A 14,953-nucleotide genomic window follows, 5' to 3' on the forward strand; every position below is an offset into this window, starting at 1 on the left:
ATCTATTTTGGAAATGGCTAACACAATCGTTGGTATAAAGAATGTAAAGAAAGGCAGATAAAACACAACCCTGGGGCGAGCCAGTAGAAGATGTCAGGAAGCTAGACAGTATTTCATTAACCCTTACACGTTGAGATCTGTTGGTTAAGAAGTCAAGAATCCAGCCCACCAGACAAGGATCTACACCAAAGGAGTTAACCAGTTTATCAACCAAGACATGGGGCTGTATGGTATTAAATGCTGAGGAAAAGTCAATAAAGAGCAGCCTAGCATGGGTTTTACTACCTTCAAGGTGTTTGTGCAGGAGATTCAATAATGTGGCAAGTGCATCTTGAACACCCCTTCCAGCCCTATACGCAGATTGGAGGGGGTCCAGTAAGCGCTCAGTTTTTGCCACGAGCTCGGACTTGACTAGTTTTTCGAATTGTTTCATAATCAGGGAAGTTAGAGCAACAGGCCTGAAATCATTGAGCGTTTGGGGCTTATTGCACTTGGCCACTGGAACTATAGTGGACTGTTTCCAGAGGGATGGCACCTTCTGCTGGAAAAGAGATAGATTAAATATATAATAAAAGATAGGGCCTAGTTGTTCAGCGCAAGTCTTTATCAGGTGACCCCCAATATTGTCTGGGCCGGGACTTTTCCCAGGCTTACAGCCTTTAAAGGACTTGATGACACTCTGTTCATCAAAAAAGGGTTTTAAAGGGGGGGCTGACTGCAGACTGTTCCTTAACACACAATGGTTATTGCTGAGGTCATGGACATCAAATCTAGTATAGAAATCATTGAGGCTCTGAGCCAATTGATGATCAGAGGTAAAGTTGGGCAGCTCAACCTTTTTCCTTTCTCCCTCTTTCACCCCTGTAATTGTTTTCATCCCTGCCCAGGCAGAGCCCAGGTTGTTTGATTTGAGTTGAAGGAGTGAGTGTGGAAATATTGTGGCCCTCTCTATTGTCAAAGTTGCCCACCTCTGCTTTAGATGTTCACAGAAAGTCTATCAAATATGTACAACACTATATATTCTGCAGTATATTATGGTATTTTGTGTGATATCATACAGAAAGCATTTCATGCTGTTGCATGCCTAACTGTAAGACAATAATGTCAAACGCATTTGAGTTAGCTAATGCTATATGTTATAAATATAGTACTGTATATGTGGAAAATCAAAAAGAGCGCTTGGCAGGGTTCAACACCTGCAAGCGGGTGCTAACCTCGAACGACGAACGTTCTTCTGCCGCGAACGTCAACCGTCCGCCAACAACAAAATGACTATAAAAGGCCGATCCACAAGCTTGTTTATTCCGGTGAGCGGTGCCGCTGCACAACAGAGCGGAAAATCCCCCTGAAACACAGAAACCGGAGCTATAGGTGCTAAGCTAAGTAGCTAACTGGTCCCAGTAGCTCCCAGTAGCTCTGTCCAGCCCTGGCCCCGGGTAGAAAATAATATAGAAGCCAAGACCGGAGCTACTCCGCAAATTTTATAACCTGGGCTGATCCTCTAGGCATTACTGATCTTGTCAATCCTTATGAGAATCCTAGCATGCTCAATTCTCAATTTCCATAAAGGTTGTCGCTAGACTCGCTACTCATTTTTTTTTATAGATGTGAAGTCAGCTGTGACATTGCCTTTCTTTTCTTTCCAATGGTATTGGCCACAGCCTGGTGTGTTGTGAGATTAAAAAACACCTACTGTCAACTGGATTTGAGGTAGAAGCAGTCAGACTCAGCAATATCCACTTTTTTCACTTCCATTTTGTTAGCAAATCACAAAGGACTTACCCAGCATTGATAAAGGCATGCAGTTCCCAGTTTGTGCAGCTAGAGATATGGCCATTTTTACATCTTACCCAGATGTATCCAACCTGTCACTCAAATTATGTCTCGTACACACTGCCCGATATTTGCTCCGATTATGCTTTGATCGGTGAGGTTGTCCACACCCACAACACCAGAGGGAGTGAAACAAACCATGTACAACCCAGATTCGGCACAAACAAGGGACTAAATTCTTTTCGCTCCTATGCCACCAAAATGTGGAACGCCCTACCAACAGTCATTAAGACATGTGAATCCCTTGACTCCTTCAAAACCGCTCTCAAAGGGCACCTACGGATGGCTGCAATTCGAAACTGGCCTCTGTAAAACCTGATTCCTCCCCCACCCCACCCCCCCCCCCTTTTTTCCCCTCACTGTATATGTATCTTTTCCCTTTTTGCTTATATATGATGAATTCCTGTTCTGTTCTTTAACTACATAGAAGTATCTATTTGTATGTCTCTATATGTTTTGATGAATTGAACAATGTGGACCCTGTTGTAAACAAGTGTAATGCTTAATTGGGTCGTCCACTCACAGTTGACAGTCTCTGTATTGAGTTTGTGCTTGAAATGTACTGTAATTCTACAAACTGTTAATCAATATTTCAATCAATCAATCAATTGCTCGCTGTGTGTGAAAGGCTCTGCAAAAAGATATAGCGCCGATAAAAGTGCTCGCCGACACCTTCTGGAGCGTTGCTGAATGTCAAGCAAGTTTCATATTTGGCTCTGTCGCCGACTGGACCTCGTACAGTATGAAATGGGTCGCGATCGCGTCCCGAGAAGTCCTGTATTACAGCCAATGAGAGCACAGGACAGCGGTGTCACTGCTCACCGCACTGCTGTCTGTCTGTCTGTCTGTCTGTCTGTCTGTCTGTCGGTCGTGTCGACTGTATCGATAGATGATCAGATGATAATATATAACCATTATTCCTTGGGTAAATCCCTGTCCTGTGTCGTACATGGTAGCATTAGCCCAATGTTGCTGTTAAATAAACCATAAGCAAATCATTTCACTTGAATAATGTTGATAAAACCGCATCGGAACAAACTTTTGGACCTCGTATGTTCTCTCTCTCTCTCTCTGTGTGTGTGTGTGTGTACGGAGAGAGACGGAGAGTTATTTCATGAAAATCAAGATTTAACGTCCTGTCTCACTGCATCACACGTAGGCTACAGTGCTACACTACACGCTGTCACAAACATGCCGTGTAGCCTGGCTATTCCTGTGTGTGTGGCATGCAGAGAGAGAGAGAGAGGGCCGTCCTCTGTGTCGGTCTGTGTAGCCTAGGCTATTCCTGTGTGTGTGGCGTGCAGAGAGAGAGAGGGGGGCGTCCTCTGTGTCGGTCTTGCGCTCGTATCACGGCATCCTGCACGTGTGTGAGATGTAAAAATGATTAAAAAAAAACAAATGAATATCGGGTCTAGTCTGCGACCAATCGTTCAGCGTGAAAGCCACAAGGATATAATGACAGACGATTAAAAAAAAAAGACTCCTGCAGTGTGAAATACATCACGATCTGATGACTCGCCGACAACTTTAAAACTCCTACAGTGTGTATAGGGTCCATTACACACAGTTCTGCATGTGAAGGGCTGCAGATGGATTGACCTTCAGCTCAAGAAGGGAAATAATTGAATCACACAACCTAATTTTCTCTAGTGTTGTCTTTAAGGCAGCCGTCATGCATTGCATTGGATGTATTGTTTGCAGCCTTGGTGGAAATCTTGCAGGTTTCACTGAGGGGACAATTGGCCATCTGTAAACAGCAAGGTTAGCCATTTAGCAAGGTACTGTATATTGGCCAGGCAACTGCAGGCTAGTGGTAAACGACATTGTTACTGTTTTTCGCGTTGTTAATGTCAAAATCGATTTTTGGATTTTACTCTGTGAATCATTGCAGAAATATCAATGAAGAGAAGGATGCTTATTGACCTTCTACTGTAAGAAGCAAATACTTTCCAGCATTTCACAAGTTAGATGTACAATTTTCAAAGGGATTTTCAGAATAGTTGTGATCCTGCTCTCTTTTGCATCTGTCAATGAATTATAGGCAGCACATGCAGCCTCTGGCAAGGTTAATGTTCCATTCAGACCTCTGGAAATGTGTTGACATCTAGTATTTAGCCTATATTATTTTCAGAACAATAGCTCTCAAAAGTGATGCTGAATCAGAACATTTTTATTTTCTTCCACAGTATGCCGATAATTAGAACGATCACAGGCCATCTTCCAAAGGACGTCTTAAAAACAATATGCTGTAGTCAGTGGTCAGGACCTGCATGTTTGGATCATGGAACCATATTTATAGGTTGTGGGTAAACATTACAGTTTCTCTAGAACAGTCTGCTCACACCGCCAGCGATTTTTGCTGTTTTTAGTACTAATCTTTCAAGACCCACAGAACATTTTGCTCCATGAGTCCTTGGTGTCTCCACCTTGTTTCATTCATCTCCAGACCCTGGACTCCACACGACCCCCTCCTTGATGCCTCCACCTTGTTTCATTCATCTCCAGGCCCTGGACTTTGAGAGCAAGCGCACGCACAACGTGGTGGTGGAGGCGGTGAACAAGCACGCGGACCCTCGCTTCGTGGACCTGGGCTCCTTCCGGGACCAGACCATCGTGCGGGTGAGCGTGTCGGACGAGGACGAGCCGCCTGCCTTCCGTCCGGCAGAGGGCGCCGTCATGGAGGTGCAGGAGGACGCCAAGGTGGGAGCGCTGGTCGGGACGGTCACCGCCAAGGACCCCGATGTGGTGAACGCACCTGTCAGGTACTGTGCAGAACGCACCTGTCAGGTACTGTATTTATATATGTCTCTGTACTGCCTCCCCCTGGCCAGCCAGGGCACCTGATGGAGGGGAAAGGATCTGGTTGGAATAATGTGTTCCTTCCACTCGCTACGTCCAACCGGGGGAAACTCCCCTCTGTCAGGTGAAAAGAAGTGGCTTGGACGCTCATGCATTGAATGACGCATGAGGTCAGTCCGTTGCTCTCCCCAGGTTGGCGGAGAGAGTGTAGAGCCCAGGGATTACATAATAATAATACAACTCAGATGTTTTTACTTAAAGGAAGGGTAAGTGGTATTTTTTGGTTAAAATAAGTTATAGCTCAATATTCTAGTATTGATATAGAGTTTTGGGTAACGGGAGTTTCCCTGTCTCTCCAGCTCTTTAGATCAATATCCTGTGTCCTGTATTTAGTACCATATTGACCTAAATCGTTCCAAAGTACTGTAGCAGACCTAAGCTTGTAGATTGGCTACTTTCAAATAGCCCAAGTATAAAATAGTGCTTAACTGGTACAGTTTTGTAATAATCAAAATACTTAAGTAAGAATATTTGAATACAGTACTACTGTATTACTATACGTACTCGTTTAACACCCCAAGCGACATAAACGGAGTTCTCCGTCCTATCAATTAGTAACGCCCAGCGCTCAGGACGGAGATTGATCAAAGGGACGGAGATTATTTTTCAAAACCGATCGCATCGCTCCACAGGCTGGGAGTGTCTGTTGCGCAACACTCAATGTTATTTTCCGGTAATCCGGTCATAGAAAATGCCCCCCCCCCCCATTTTAGCCGACGAGATCTAAAATCTTAAAACGTGAATAACTCTTGAACTAAAACATTCTGTCCAATTCTAAGAAAAGATTGTGTTAGACGGCCCATCGCGGTCCCGTCACTAGTCGCGGTAGAATTAATCATATCTCCCGTTGTTTGTCGATCGCATCGAGAGTGTTTTGGCTACATCAGGCTACTTCAGCCACATGCGGGATAGCATCCGGTCCGTCGCTAAATGTGCTCCGCTGCTATAAATCGATGGGCGATCTGATTTAATGGAATAAATAACCCCCGGGCGTTCGGGGTGTTAACATACTTGTTCCTAACCTGACGCTGCCAGATCATAAGAAGCTTGCTACACAAATTTGTTTCACAGCTTATTGGGATCTGGGATCTCGGGAGCAAATTCGATGACAGGGCTGTTCCATAAAAAAAAACGTACACAGCGCCACTAGAGAGAGAATAGATATTAGATCTGCACAGTTGTTGACTACGCTGTGGACTGTGTTTCAAGTGTTGAAAGCATCACTCCTCTCAAATTAATGGTATTTGAGAACAGTATGATGCTGTTGACATTCTCTTTATTAATAATACTACAATATAACTCTAGCTGTCATACAATGTCTGCGGGGGTGGTGTGACTGTGAAAGTCACATGCACTCCATGCACTCCATGCACTCCATAACAAGGCACTCACACACAGTGAAACTCTAGAGAGATGCCCCCTCAGCCAGCTGGCCCTGGAACTCCGGGCACAAACACAAACAGAGCCACGAGATAGAAAACCCATTGGACTAAACCAAATTATAAAACAGCAAAGGGAAAACTATCTGACACATTGGAAAGAAGCAACACAAAAGCAGAGTAAACTAGAATGCTATCTGGCCCTAAACAGAGAATACACAGTGGCAGAATACCTGAGCACCGTGACCGACCCAAAACAAAGAAAAATCTTAACTAGGTACAGACTCAGTGAGCACAGTCTCGCGATCGAGAAAGGCCGTCATAGGCAGACCTGTATCCCGAGAGAAGACAGACTATGCACCCACTGCACACTAAACGAAGTGGAAACCGAGCTACACTTCCTAACCATCTGTCCATTGTACCAAGACATCAGAGACACATACTTCTCACAGATTACAACCACACACGGAGATTTTGAAAACATGACCAATGACAAAAAACTCCCATATCTGCTGGGCGAAGTACAACAATGTGCAAACACAGCAGCAAGATTTGTGAGTTGCTGTGATAGGAGAAGGATATCAAATGGAACACAACCACCCTAAAGACTAACCATTGTGTATATTCCTGCACTATACCTGCATCGAGTTATCTTGGTACACAGAAGTTGATCTATTGAAGATTCTGACCTTCAAAGTACATAATTTTTGTTTTGCTGTATTGCTGTTTTGTTCTTTCTGCTTTGGCAATGTAAACGTATGTTTTCTCATGCCAATAAAGCCCTTTGAATTGAATTGAATTGAAATTGACTGTGAGGAGCCTTTGTGGGAGAGAGATCTAAAAAGCTGCCCTTGCCCTCGCTGGTTTAGGTTTAGGTTTTCTGTCAGCCAGAATACTGTAGTAGAAAGGAGAAAATTGGAAAGTGGAAATAAAAAGAAAACCACCATTGGGTTTTCTGTAGACTTCCTGATGATTTTGCCAGAGCGCACTTTTGACATTTTAATGTCTACTTTCTTGCTCCGGGGTGGGCAGTGAGTAGCAGGGTCGCACACACTGTCATAGCTTTCCAATAAACGCACTGTAACAGATGATTATTGTTATCCATTTCTTTGGTGGATATGTTTTTTTCCTCTCTCTATCTTTCTTCTCCCCCCCACCCTCTCTCTCTCTCTCTCTCTCTCTCTCTCTCTCTCTCATCATTAAATATTTTTAATTGCTCCCGCTCAAAGTGACCTGATATCAACTCTGTCAGTCCTTAGATAGCCTCTTTGTTTGTCACAGTGAACGAAAGGAGAGCCCAAAAATAATTATAAGTGAGAAGAAAAGAAAAAGGACTGTATTCATTAAATGTCGCAGAATTGTGCTCCTCATGCTTTACTCTCTGTGTGTCTCTCTCTGTCTCCGGTTGCAGGTTTTCCATTGATCACAGCACGGACCAGGAGAAGATCTTCCACATTGATCCCGTAACGGGTGCCATCACTCTGGACAAGGTCTTGGATCGAGAGACTGCAGGCTGGCACAACATCACAGTGACTGCAGTGGAAGCAGGTGAGAGACTGCAGGCTGACAGGCATAACATCACAGTGACTGCAGTGGAAGCAGGTGAGAGACTGCAGGCTGACAGGCACAACATCACAGTGACTGCAGTGGAAGCAGGTGAGAGACTGCAGGCTGGCACAACATCACAGTGACTGCAGTGGAAGGAGGTGAGAGACTGCAGGCTGGCACAACATCACAGTGACTGCAGTGGAAGCAGGTGAGAGACTGCAGGCTGACAGGCACAACATCACAGTGCCAAACAAAGCGCACTTTCCGTCAATGTGTAGCAGGATTCGTTTTAATCGCAGTAAAGCTTTCTGGTGTGAAGGTCACCTTGCTTAGACACAGTAAAACGGGTCCATTCGGTACATTTTCAGAGTTATACATTCTGTGGCGTGATGTTACGGTGAATGAAACTCAGCTGCACATCAGGTGAATCAAGGTCGGGATATGCAGCTGCTGTACGCTCCCCTCCCACACTCTGTTAGACTCAACAGGGATTCTCACTTCTTTTTTTTTTACAGTTTGACTCTGTAGGAATCTAGGCTAGCCATGTAGGCCAGAGTCGGTGTGTGTGGCCTTATAGCCTTGGCCACGCCTCCAGGTCTCAAGTTAATACGTAAGACCTGGTAATTAAGACGTGCAAAATAGCACCGTTTACAAAGGAACCTAATGCGCATTTGCATCTTGACAAATGTAACACATTAGAAAACAGTAATGTTAATGCATTCCATCAACGCACGTTGCACAACTAGTTAGTCAGTGCCCAAGTGATCCACTAATTAGCAAACAAAATGAAAAACAACATTTATTAAATGTAAATCTGGCAGGTGAATGTGCTCCTCATGCCTCCTGGCTTAAATCGTTCGATGGAGAAAATCAAGGAAAAGCCCACGCACAACTTATGTGAATGGCTCTGAGGGGGATTATGTTACATTTAAAATCTCAAAAAGTAAAGCTGGTTAAAGCGCGCAGACTCACTCATGCCTGCCAAGTCATTGCACCTGTCGAAATCAAGCGTCCAAACACTTTCTGACTCGAGCTGCCAAAATAGCCGGCAGCTTCCCCGGGGGCGGTTCTACACATGGACCACGTAGACGGTCACCCTAGGGCGCCCCCTGCAGGGGAGACACCCACTGGGAAATAAGGGTCACTGATTTGAAAATATAATGGAACAGGAACACGAATAAAATAAACCATTCCATAATGCAATGGTTAGATGTTCTTCATGCGAGCACATTGTATATGTCTGTAGCCTACTGTGTAGGCCGGGGCATGGCGTTGAGTCTTTCCTACAGTCATCAATAACTACATGAACCTAGCTATGCTTACCTAGGGATTTGTAGTTTGGGCAATTTTTGGCAAAGATATTTTGTAGAGGGGAAAAAAGGAGGGCGGCAATGGAAAGTGTCTAGGGTTTAATTGGTTAATACATCATTGTAGCATATAGATTCAATATGTAATGCAATATTCTGCTGGTGTTACAGTATATGGCATCCGTCTTTCTGGAAGAGGAGAAAGAAAACATTGTTGTTTCTCTCGACTTGTGAGTGGAAACAATCCTGTGATCTGACTTGATCTTCCTGGATAGTTTTGTCAGAGTGAACAATGCAGTAACTCTAGAGCTGCTGCGGCATTCGCAGTAAACGTGACGTGTGTGTGTGTGTGTGTGTGTGTGTGTGTGTGTCTGTGGGTGTGCATGCGTGCGTGCGTGCGTGCGTGTGCGAGCACGTGTGTGTGCGTGTGTAAATGTGTGCATGCGTGCACACGGGCATCCATGTGCGATTGTGCATGGAAGGATTGCTGTATGTAATTCTCTACCTTTATGCAATCTCGAAGGAGTGGATGTAGTGATTTGGGAATTGTATGTAATGCAAAAGAGATTGCATTCTGCATTGTAATAGTTCCCCTGCTCAACACCAGGTGAGAGAGAGTGCACAATGAAATGGAGCACTTTTTCTTCCCCTGAATTCCGCACGTCTCTTGGTTATTTTTTTACCATCCCATGTAGCCACGGATACAATAGATTCATGCAAGCAATAAAATGCCACAGTAGCCCCTCAGCAAAACATTTTCGAATGGAATTTAAATTAGTTTTGTGAGGCATAAATTTAGAGCCATAATTCAAGACAAATGTGTTCTTTTGTATTCCTCTTTATGCTTGTGACTGTAGGCACATTTTAATGTTAATTGGCTGTCAGACACACAAACACAAGGGCGCACACATGCATACACGTACGCACATACACACACACACACAGACACACGTGCGCGCGCTTCCAATATTGAGCATAAACACAAGCCTGTACTTGACAGATAAAGCCTCTCGCACTGTCATTTGAAGGAAACTTCCAGACAAGCCTCGGAGTCATTGGTTGATTCCATCGGAATTACAATTACAATCCTGTATGTGCCTGCGTTGCTTATCGGCAAGTCTGCAACTTGCTCATTGAGTCCAGAGTGTGCTATGAGCAGCGAGAGAGAGAGAGAGAGAGAGAGAGAGAGAGAGAGAGAGAGAGAGAGAGAGAGAGAGAGAGAGAGAGAGTGAAGGAAGGCGTGTGTGGGAGAAAGAGAAGTGAAGCAGTACAGTAGAAGAATATTTTTGACAGAAGGCTTAATTTTAGTTTTTTTCTTTTTTTATTCATAGTAGAGCTCAGCCATTATAAGCCTGCACCCTGACCTCTTGGCTACTTTCCAATTGGCCCTTTGAACACCTGTGGTGCAGGTGGATAATTAGGGATTGTGCCACAGAGTCGTGTAGTTTTAACGACACCCTGAGGGTGTTGGGAAGTAGCCACACACGTGCACGCACACACACACGCACACTCCCAGCTTAGAGGCCAAGGAAAAACCTTTGCCCTGCATTTTTCACAATCGCCTCCACAAGGAAGCCGACTTATGTAAAACACATTTTTTGATATTGCTCCTTCAGATTTCATCCAAATTGTCGGTACACATGATCTCTATATTCATGTGATCGAGACAGATCTGTTAGATTTTTTTGTATTTTTTGTATCCCATCCTATATTACTCCTACAAATGTATTCCAATCAGCACATACATCCATACACATTATCTCTATAGTCATGTGATCAAGGCGGATCCGGTTTTTCATATTCCATCTTGATTGGTGAATTCCAAACATTGCCGGCCCACAAGACCTGTGCTTCGAGGAACTCAAAGTACATGAATACTGGACTTTTACTTGAGTATTTCTATATTACAAGTATTGATACTTTTACTTGAGTGGAAAATGTGAGTACCTTTTCCACCACTGCTTGTTCCTCTCCCTGCCAGGGAACAAAATGCTTCCTGTGTACCGCATGGTTGTCTCCTTTACCGCAGGGGTTCTCAACCCGTGGGTCGCGACCCCTCTGGGGGTCGCCAAATTATTTTGGGGGGCCCCCAAATTATTACAAAATAAATAAATAAACTGAATGGCTGGAAAATGGAAATGAAAAGTTTACATAATATAGTACACACATGCATACACCTTCCCTAATGATTATATTCAGTATTTATTTATGGTTTATTGTCTCTATTATTAAGGTTATTGTAGCAGTCAATTTATATTAGGGGTCGGGAGGGAGGTGGGCGGGGCGGGGGTCCCGAGACATTGCTAAAGCATTTCCGGGTGTCCCCGGGCCAAAACGTTAAGAACCCTTGCTTTACTGCACAGTCACGAGCCACGTACAGTACTTAATGGTTGTCTCCTTTACTGCACAGTCACGAGCCACAGTACTCCTAGTACAAATCAGTGTGGGCAGTGGTGGCCTATGGGTTAGAGGAGCGCCCTTGTTGCCGAAAGTTTGCCGGTTCGATTCCCCGGACGGGCAGGAAGAATCTGGGTGGGGAAGTGATTGTCATCACTCACCCAACACCGCTGAAGTGCCCTTGAGCAAGGCACTGAACCGGACCCCCAACTGCTCCCCCTGGAGCTGCTTAGTGGCCAACAGTATAAGACTGTGGTTGTACTGGTCAGCTCCCAGGTTTTAATGTGCGTGTGTTTCAATGTGCAGGGCGTTGTTGAAAATGAGCACCTGTGCACCAGCTACTTCCCTGGGTAAAAAAGCAGCCTTAACTGTTGCCACTCCCCATATAAACCTATTGCATCATGGACACCTGTCGATGCGATCGTGACAGAAGAAAGACGTTGTTGACCTTAATGAAACGGCTCCTTTTTGAGGAGGATATATCTATTATCCAGAGGATCATGTGGGGATCAACCTGGAGATCTTTCAGCTTAGAGCAGAGGATGTGAGGCTGCATGCCGTTGAAAGCCGAGGAAAGGTCCCCAAATAGTCATAGCCTGTGGCTGTGCCCCCCCCCCCTATTATTGTGTAATTACTTTAAAAAGAGGAAAATATCAACAATAGCCTATCAAAGAGCTCACAACACAACTTGCAGAGCTTTTATTTGCTAGATTAATAATTTATTTTAACTAAATTGTTTAAATATATTTTAAATTATTTTATATATGCATTTGTTTCTTCTTCTTTCCAATTGGCCCCTTTGACTGCCCCCTGTAGTCGCCTCTTCGAAAGCCTGTAGACTAATAGTTTGCAAATCAAACTGTCCCACTGGGACGATAAAGACGGTCAAATCTGCCAAATAAAGACTGGCAAATCTGCCAATCCACATGAGCTCGTTGTCAACAGCTCTCAGCTGGTGCGGAGGATGAGGCCATACCTCCATGTGTAGTTTTGAAGTGTTTTAAGTGCAGTATACCTCGTAGCCTACGTACATTTGAGTGTTAGCTGGGATTAATTTGGCTGTATTGCTTCTAATGAGAGACATGGAGTGCCACTGCAACGTGTCCATTAAGTTCCTGGCACTCAAAGCTATATGAGCAACTCATTGACTTTTACATTAATTTGGTCCCATTGTGGAAATTAATAAACATTTACTGACATAGAAATAACTGAATTGCCATTTTATTATCAAGTCACATTATTAGCACATTTCATATGACTCAATGTGCTTTAAGAAATAATAATAAAATGCAAAATTCACCAGTGACACAAATTTAACACAATTACATGATTAACATGCAATAATGAATTAATACAAATACATTTGAGTTTTTAAAAATAACTACACACATGTAGAGTTATCCTGTGTATAGTGAGGCGATTGTATGATGTAAGGCAGCTAGGGGTGCTCAGACTTTTTTACTTGAGAGCTACTATGACCTGCTCAACAAGATCTACTCACCAAAAAATATTCATCTCATTGCTGAAAAAAGTTTAAAAACTAGAAAAAGTGCCCTTCTGGGCACAGGTCTCCATCAGGAGGATAGGAGTGTGTGTGTGTGATGTTTGGCAAAATGTTTAGGAGCAATATAGACGTGTGTGTGTGTGTGTGTGTGTGTGTGTGTGTGTGTGAGAGATGCGGCTTGGACTGTTGGCCGCCACCATGAGGCTGATTGGAAAAGTGGCATTTCTTCCTCAGCCTAGTGGGAATATGCATGCACAGTTTCACTGCAATCGGACGCTGCGTTGTGGCAATTTGTACAAAACGGGTACAAAGCGGGCTACGCGTCTTGATCACATGACTATGGAGAGCATGTGTACCGATTTGCGTGAAATTTGGATAAAATCTGTACGAGTAATAATAAAAAATGTGTTTTACATATTATTATGTCGGCCTCCTGGTGGCGCTATAAAGAGCAAAATTCCAGGCAAAGGTTTTTCCTTGGCCTCTAGGGAGTTGGCATACAAAGTTATCCACAGATCCGTGCAGTTCACTTTTCGGCGAGTTATAGCGCCACGAAAATATTCACGTGGCATTTCTTCCTCAGCCTAGTGGGAATGTTCGTGCACAATTTCACGGAAATCACACGATGTGTTCATGATTTGCAGCATTTTGTTTGAAACTGAGCAACTTTGGAAGTCAAGTCTTAGCCAAGTCTTAGCCAATCAGGATGGAGTCTGATAAATCTGAAAGACCCGTGTCGTTGAATGGCTCTAGAGAGACTGTGTACCAATTACCAAATCTTATGCACAAAGCGGCATCCTGGTGGCGCTATAACAGGCCGTTCTGGAAATTCTGGGGCAGAGGTTCATCACACTCCCTGCATCCAGGGAGTGTGTGTGCAAAATTTGACATCGACCGGGTTAACGGTGCCGGAGATTAGCTGTTCACAGACGGACGGACGGACACACACACACACACACACACACACACACACACACACACACACACACACACACACACATACGGACGGACGGACGGACGGACGGACGGACGGACGAGTGAAAAACATACGAGTGCAAAACATACTCTCTCCCCATGCCTGGAGGAGACAAAAATGTACCTGAGGGGTTGTGATCTATAGATCGCGATCTTTGGGAACCCCTGATCTAAGGGTTCTGGTTGGAATGTATGGGTCAAGCATGTCAGAAAAATAGGGAGGAGCTAAGCCATTTATAGATTTAAAGACAATCATAAAATCTATATATTTTTTTTTAGCTGGGAGCCAGTGAAGAAAAGATAAAACAGCAGTAATGTGTTATTAGCAAAGGAAGCAAAAACTCGAGACCTATTGTTTTAGATGCCGACGCCACTGTGTGTTGTACTGGATTTGGCACACTTATGAATGTACAGGGTTTGATGAGGTCAGATCAACATACGGAATGTCAGAACAGGTCAGCTCCATATATGGAGATCTAAGGGTGGCAGCGGGGGCAGTGTCTTGAGTGTACAGGGTTTGATGAGGGCCCATGTAAGTTTTGGGCTTGTTGAGAACTGCCGGGCGCGGCTGCACTAATAACTTTGGGGGCGGGCCCGTCTAGGGTTTGAATGGACAGGTCAATATGATATCAAAGAGGAAGGACGGGTGGGGTGGGATCAACATGTCAGAACAGGTCAGCACCATATATGGAGATGGAGTGACGATGTCACGAGGCGTGCCCATACATGTATATGGAGGTGTGATGTGACACAGGTAAATGCAGGTTTTCATAGTAAATACGACCTACAGTCGCAACTAATACAAAATGTTTCCACCACCGATTACATCTGATGATTAACAATGTTCGCTCTGTCCCGGCGGGGTCCGCGCAGCTGCAACATACAGCATGAGGAGTTAATTTAGAAGAAGAAGAAAAGAGATATTTGGCACTGGAGGAGCTCTCTGTCCATTTATATTCCTGCTGCTCAGGGAGGGAAAAAACTAAACTAAACAAAACAGTCTATTAAAAAAAAACCCTGCATTGATTATGCTATTAGCTGAGACCAGGATTCCCATTACATGCTGCTGGGCTGCTCTGTACAGTTAGATAGGGAAAGACTATTACTCCATTGCTCTGCCAATTCTGTGCGCGCGTGCGTGCATATGTGCA

At 44.3% G+C, this 14,953-nt stretch overlaps 1 protein-coding gene across 1 annotated transcript in view; it reads left to right on the forward strand.

Annotated features, from left to right (window-relative positions):
- Positions 1-14,953, forward strand: part of LOC308324287 (cadherin-22-like) — a gene marked incomplete at both ends in the record, with an annotated part of 120,102 nt that overhangs the window by 58,368 nt on the left and 46,781 nt on the right. The window contains 2 exons of the mRNA XM_080776295.1: positions 4,339-4,595; positions 7,483-7,619. Coding sequence (XP_080632421.1) covers positions 4,339-4,595; positions 7,483-7,619 — 394 coding nt within the window. The remainder of the gene's footprint in view (positions 1-4,338; positions 4,596-7,482; positions 7,620-14,953) is intronic.

Source organism: Protomyctophum bolini (genome assembly GCF_963924005.1).
Source record: "Protomyctophum bolini genome assembly, chromosome: 2".
Classification (NCBI taxonomy): domain Eukaryota; kingdom Metazoa; phylum Chordata; class Actinopteri; order Myctophiformes; family Myctophidae; genus Protomyctophum; species Protomyctophum bolini.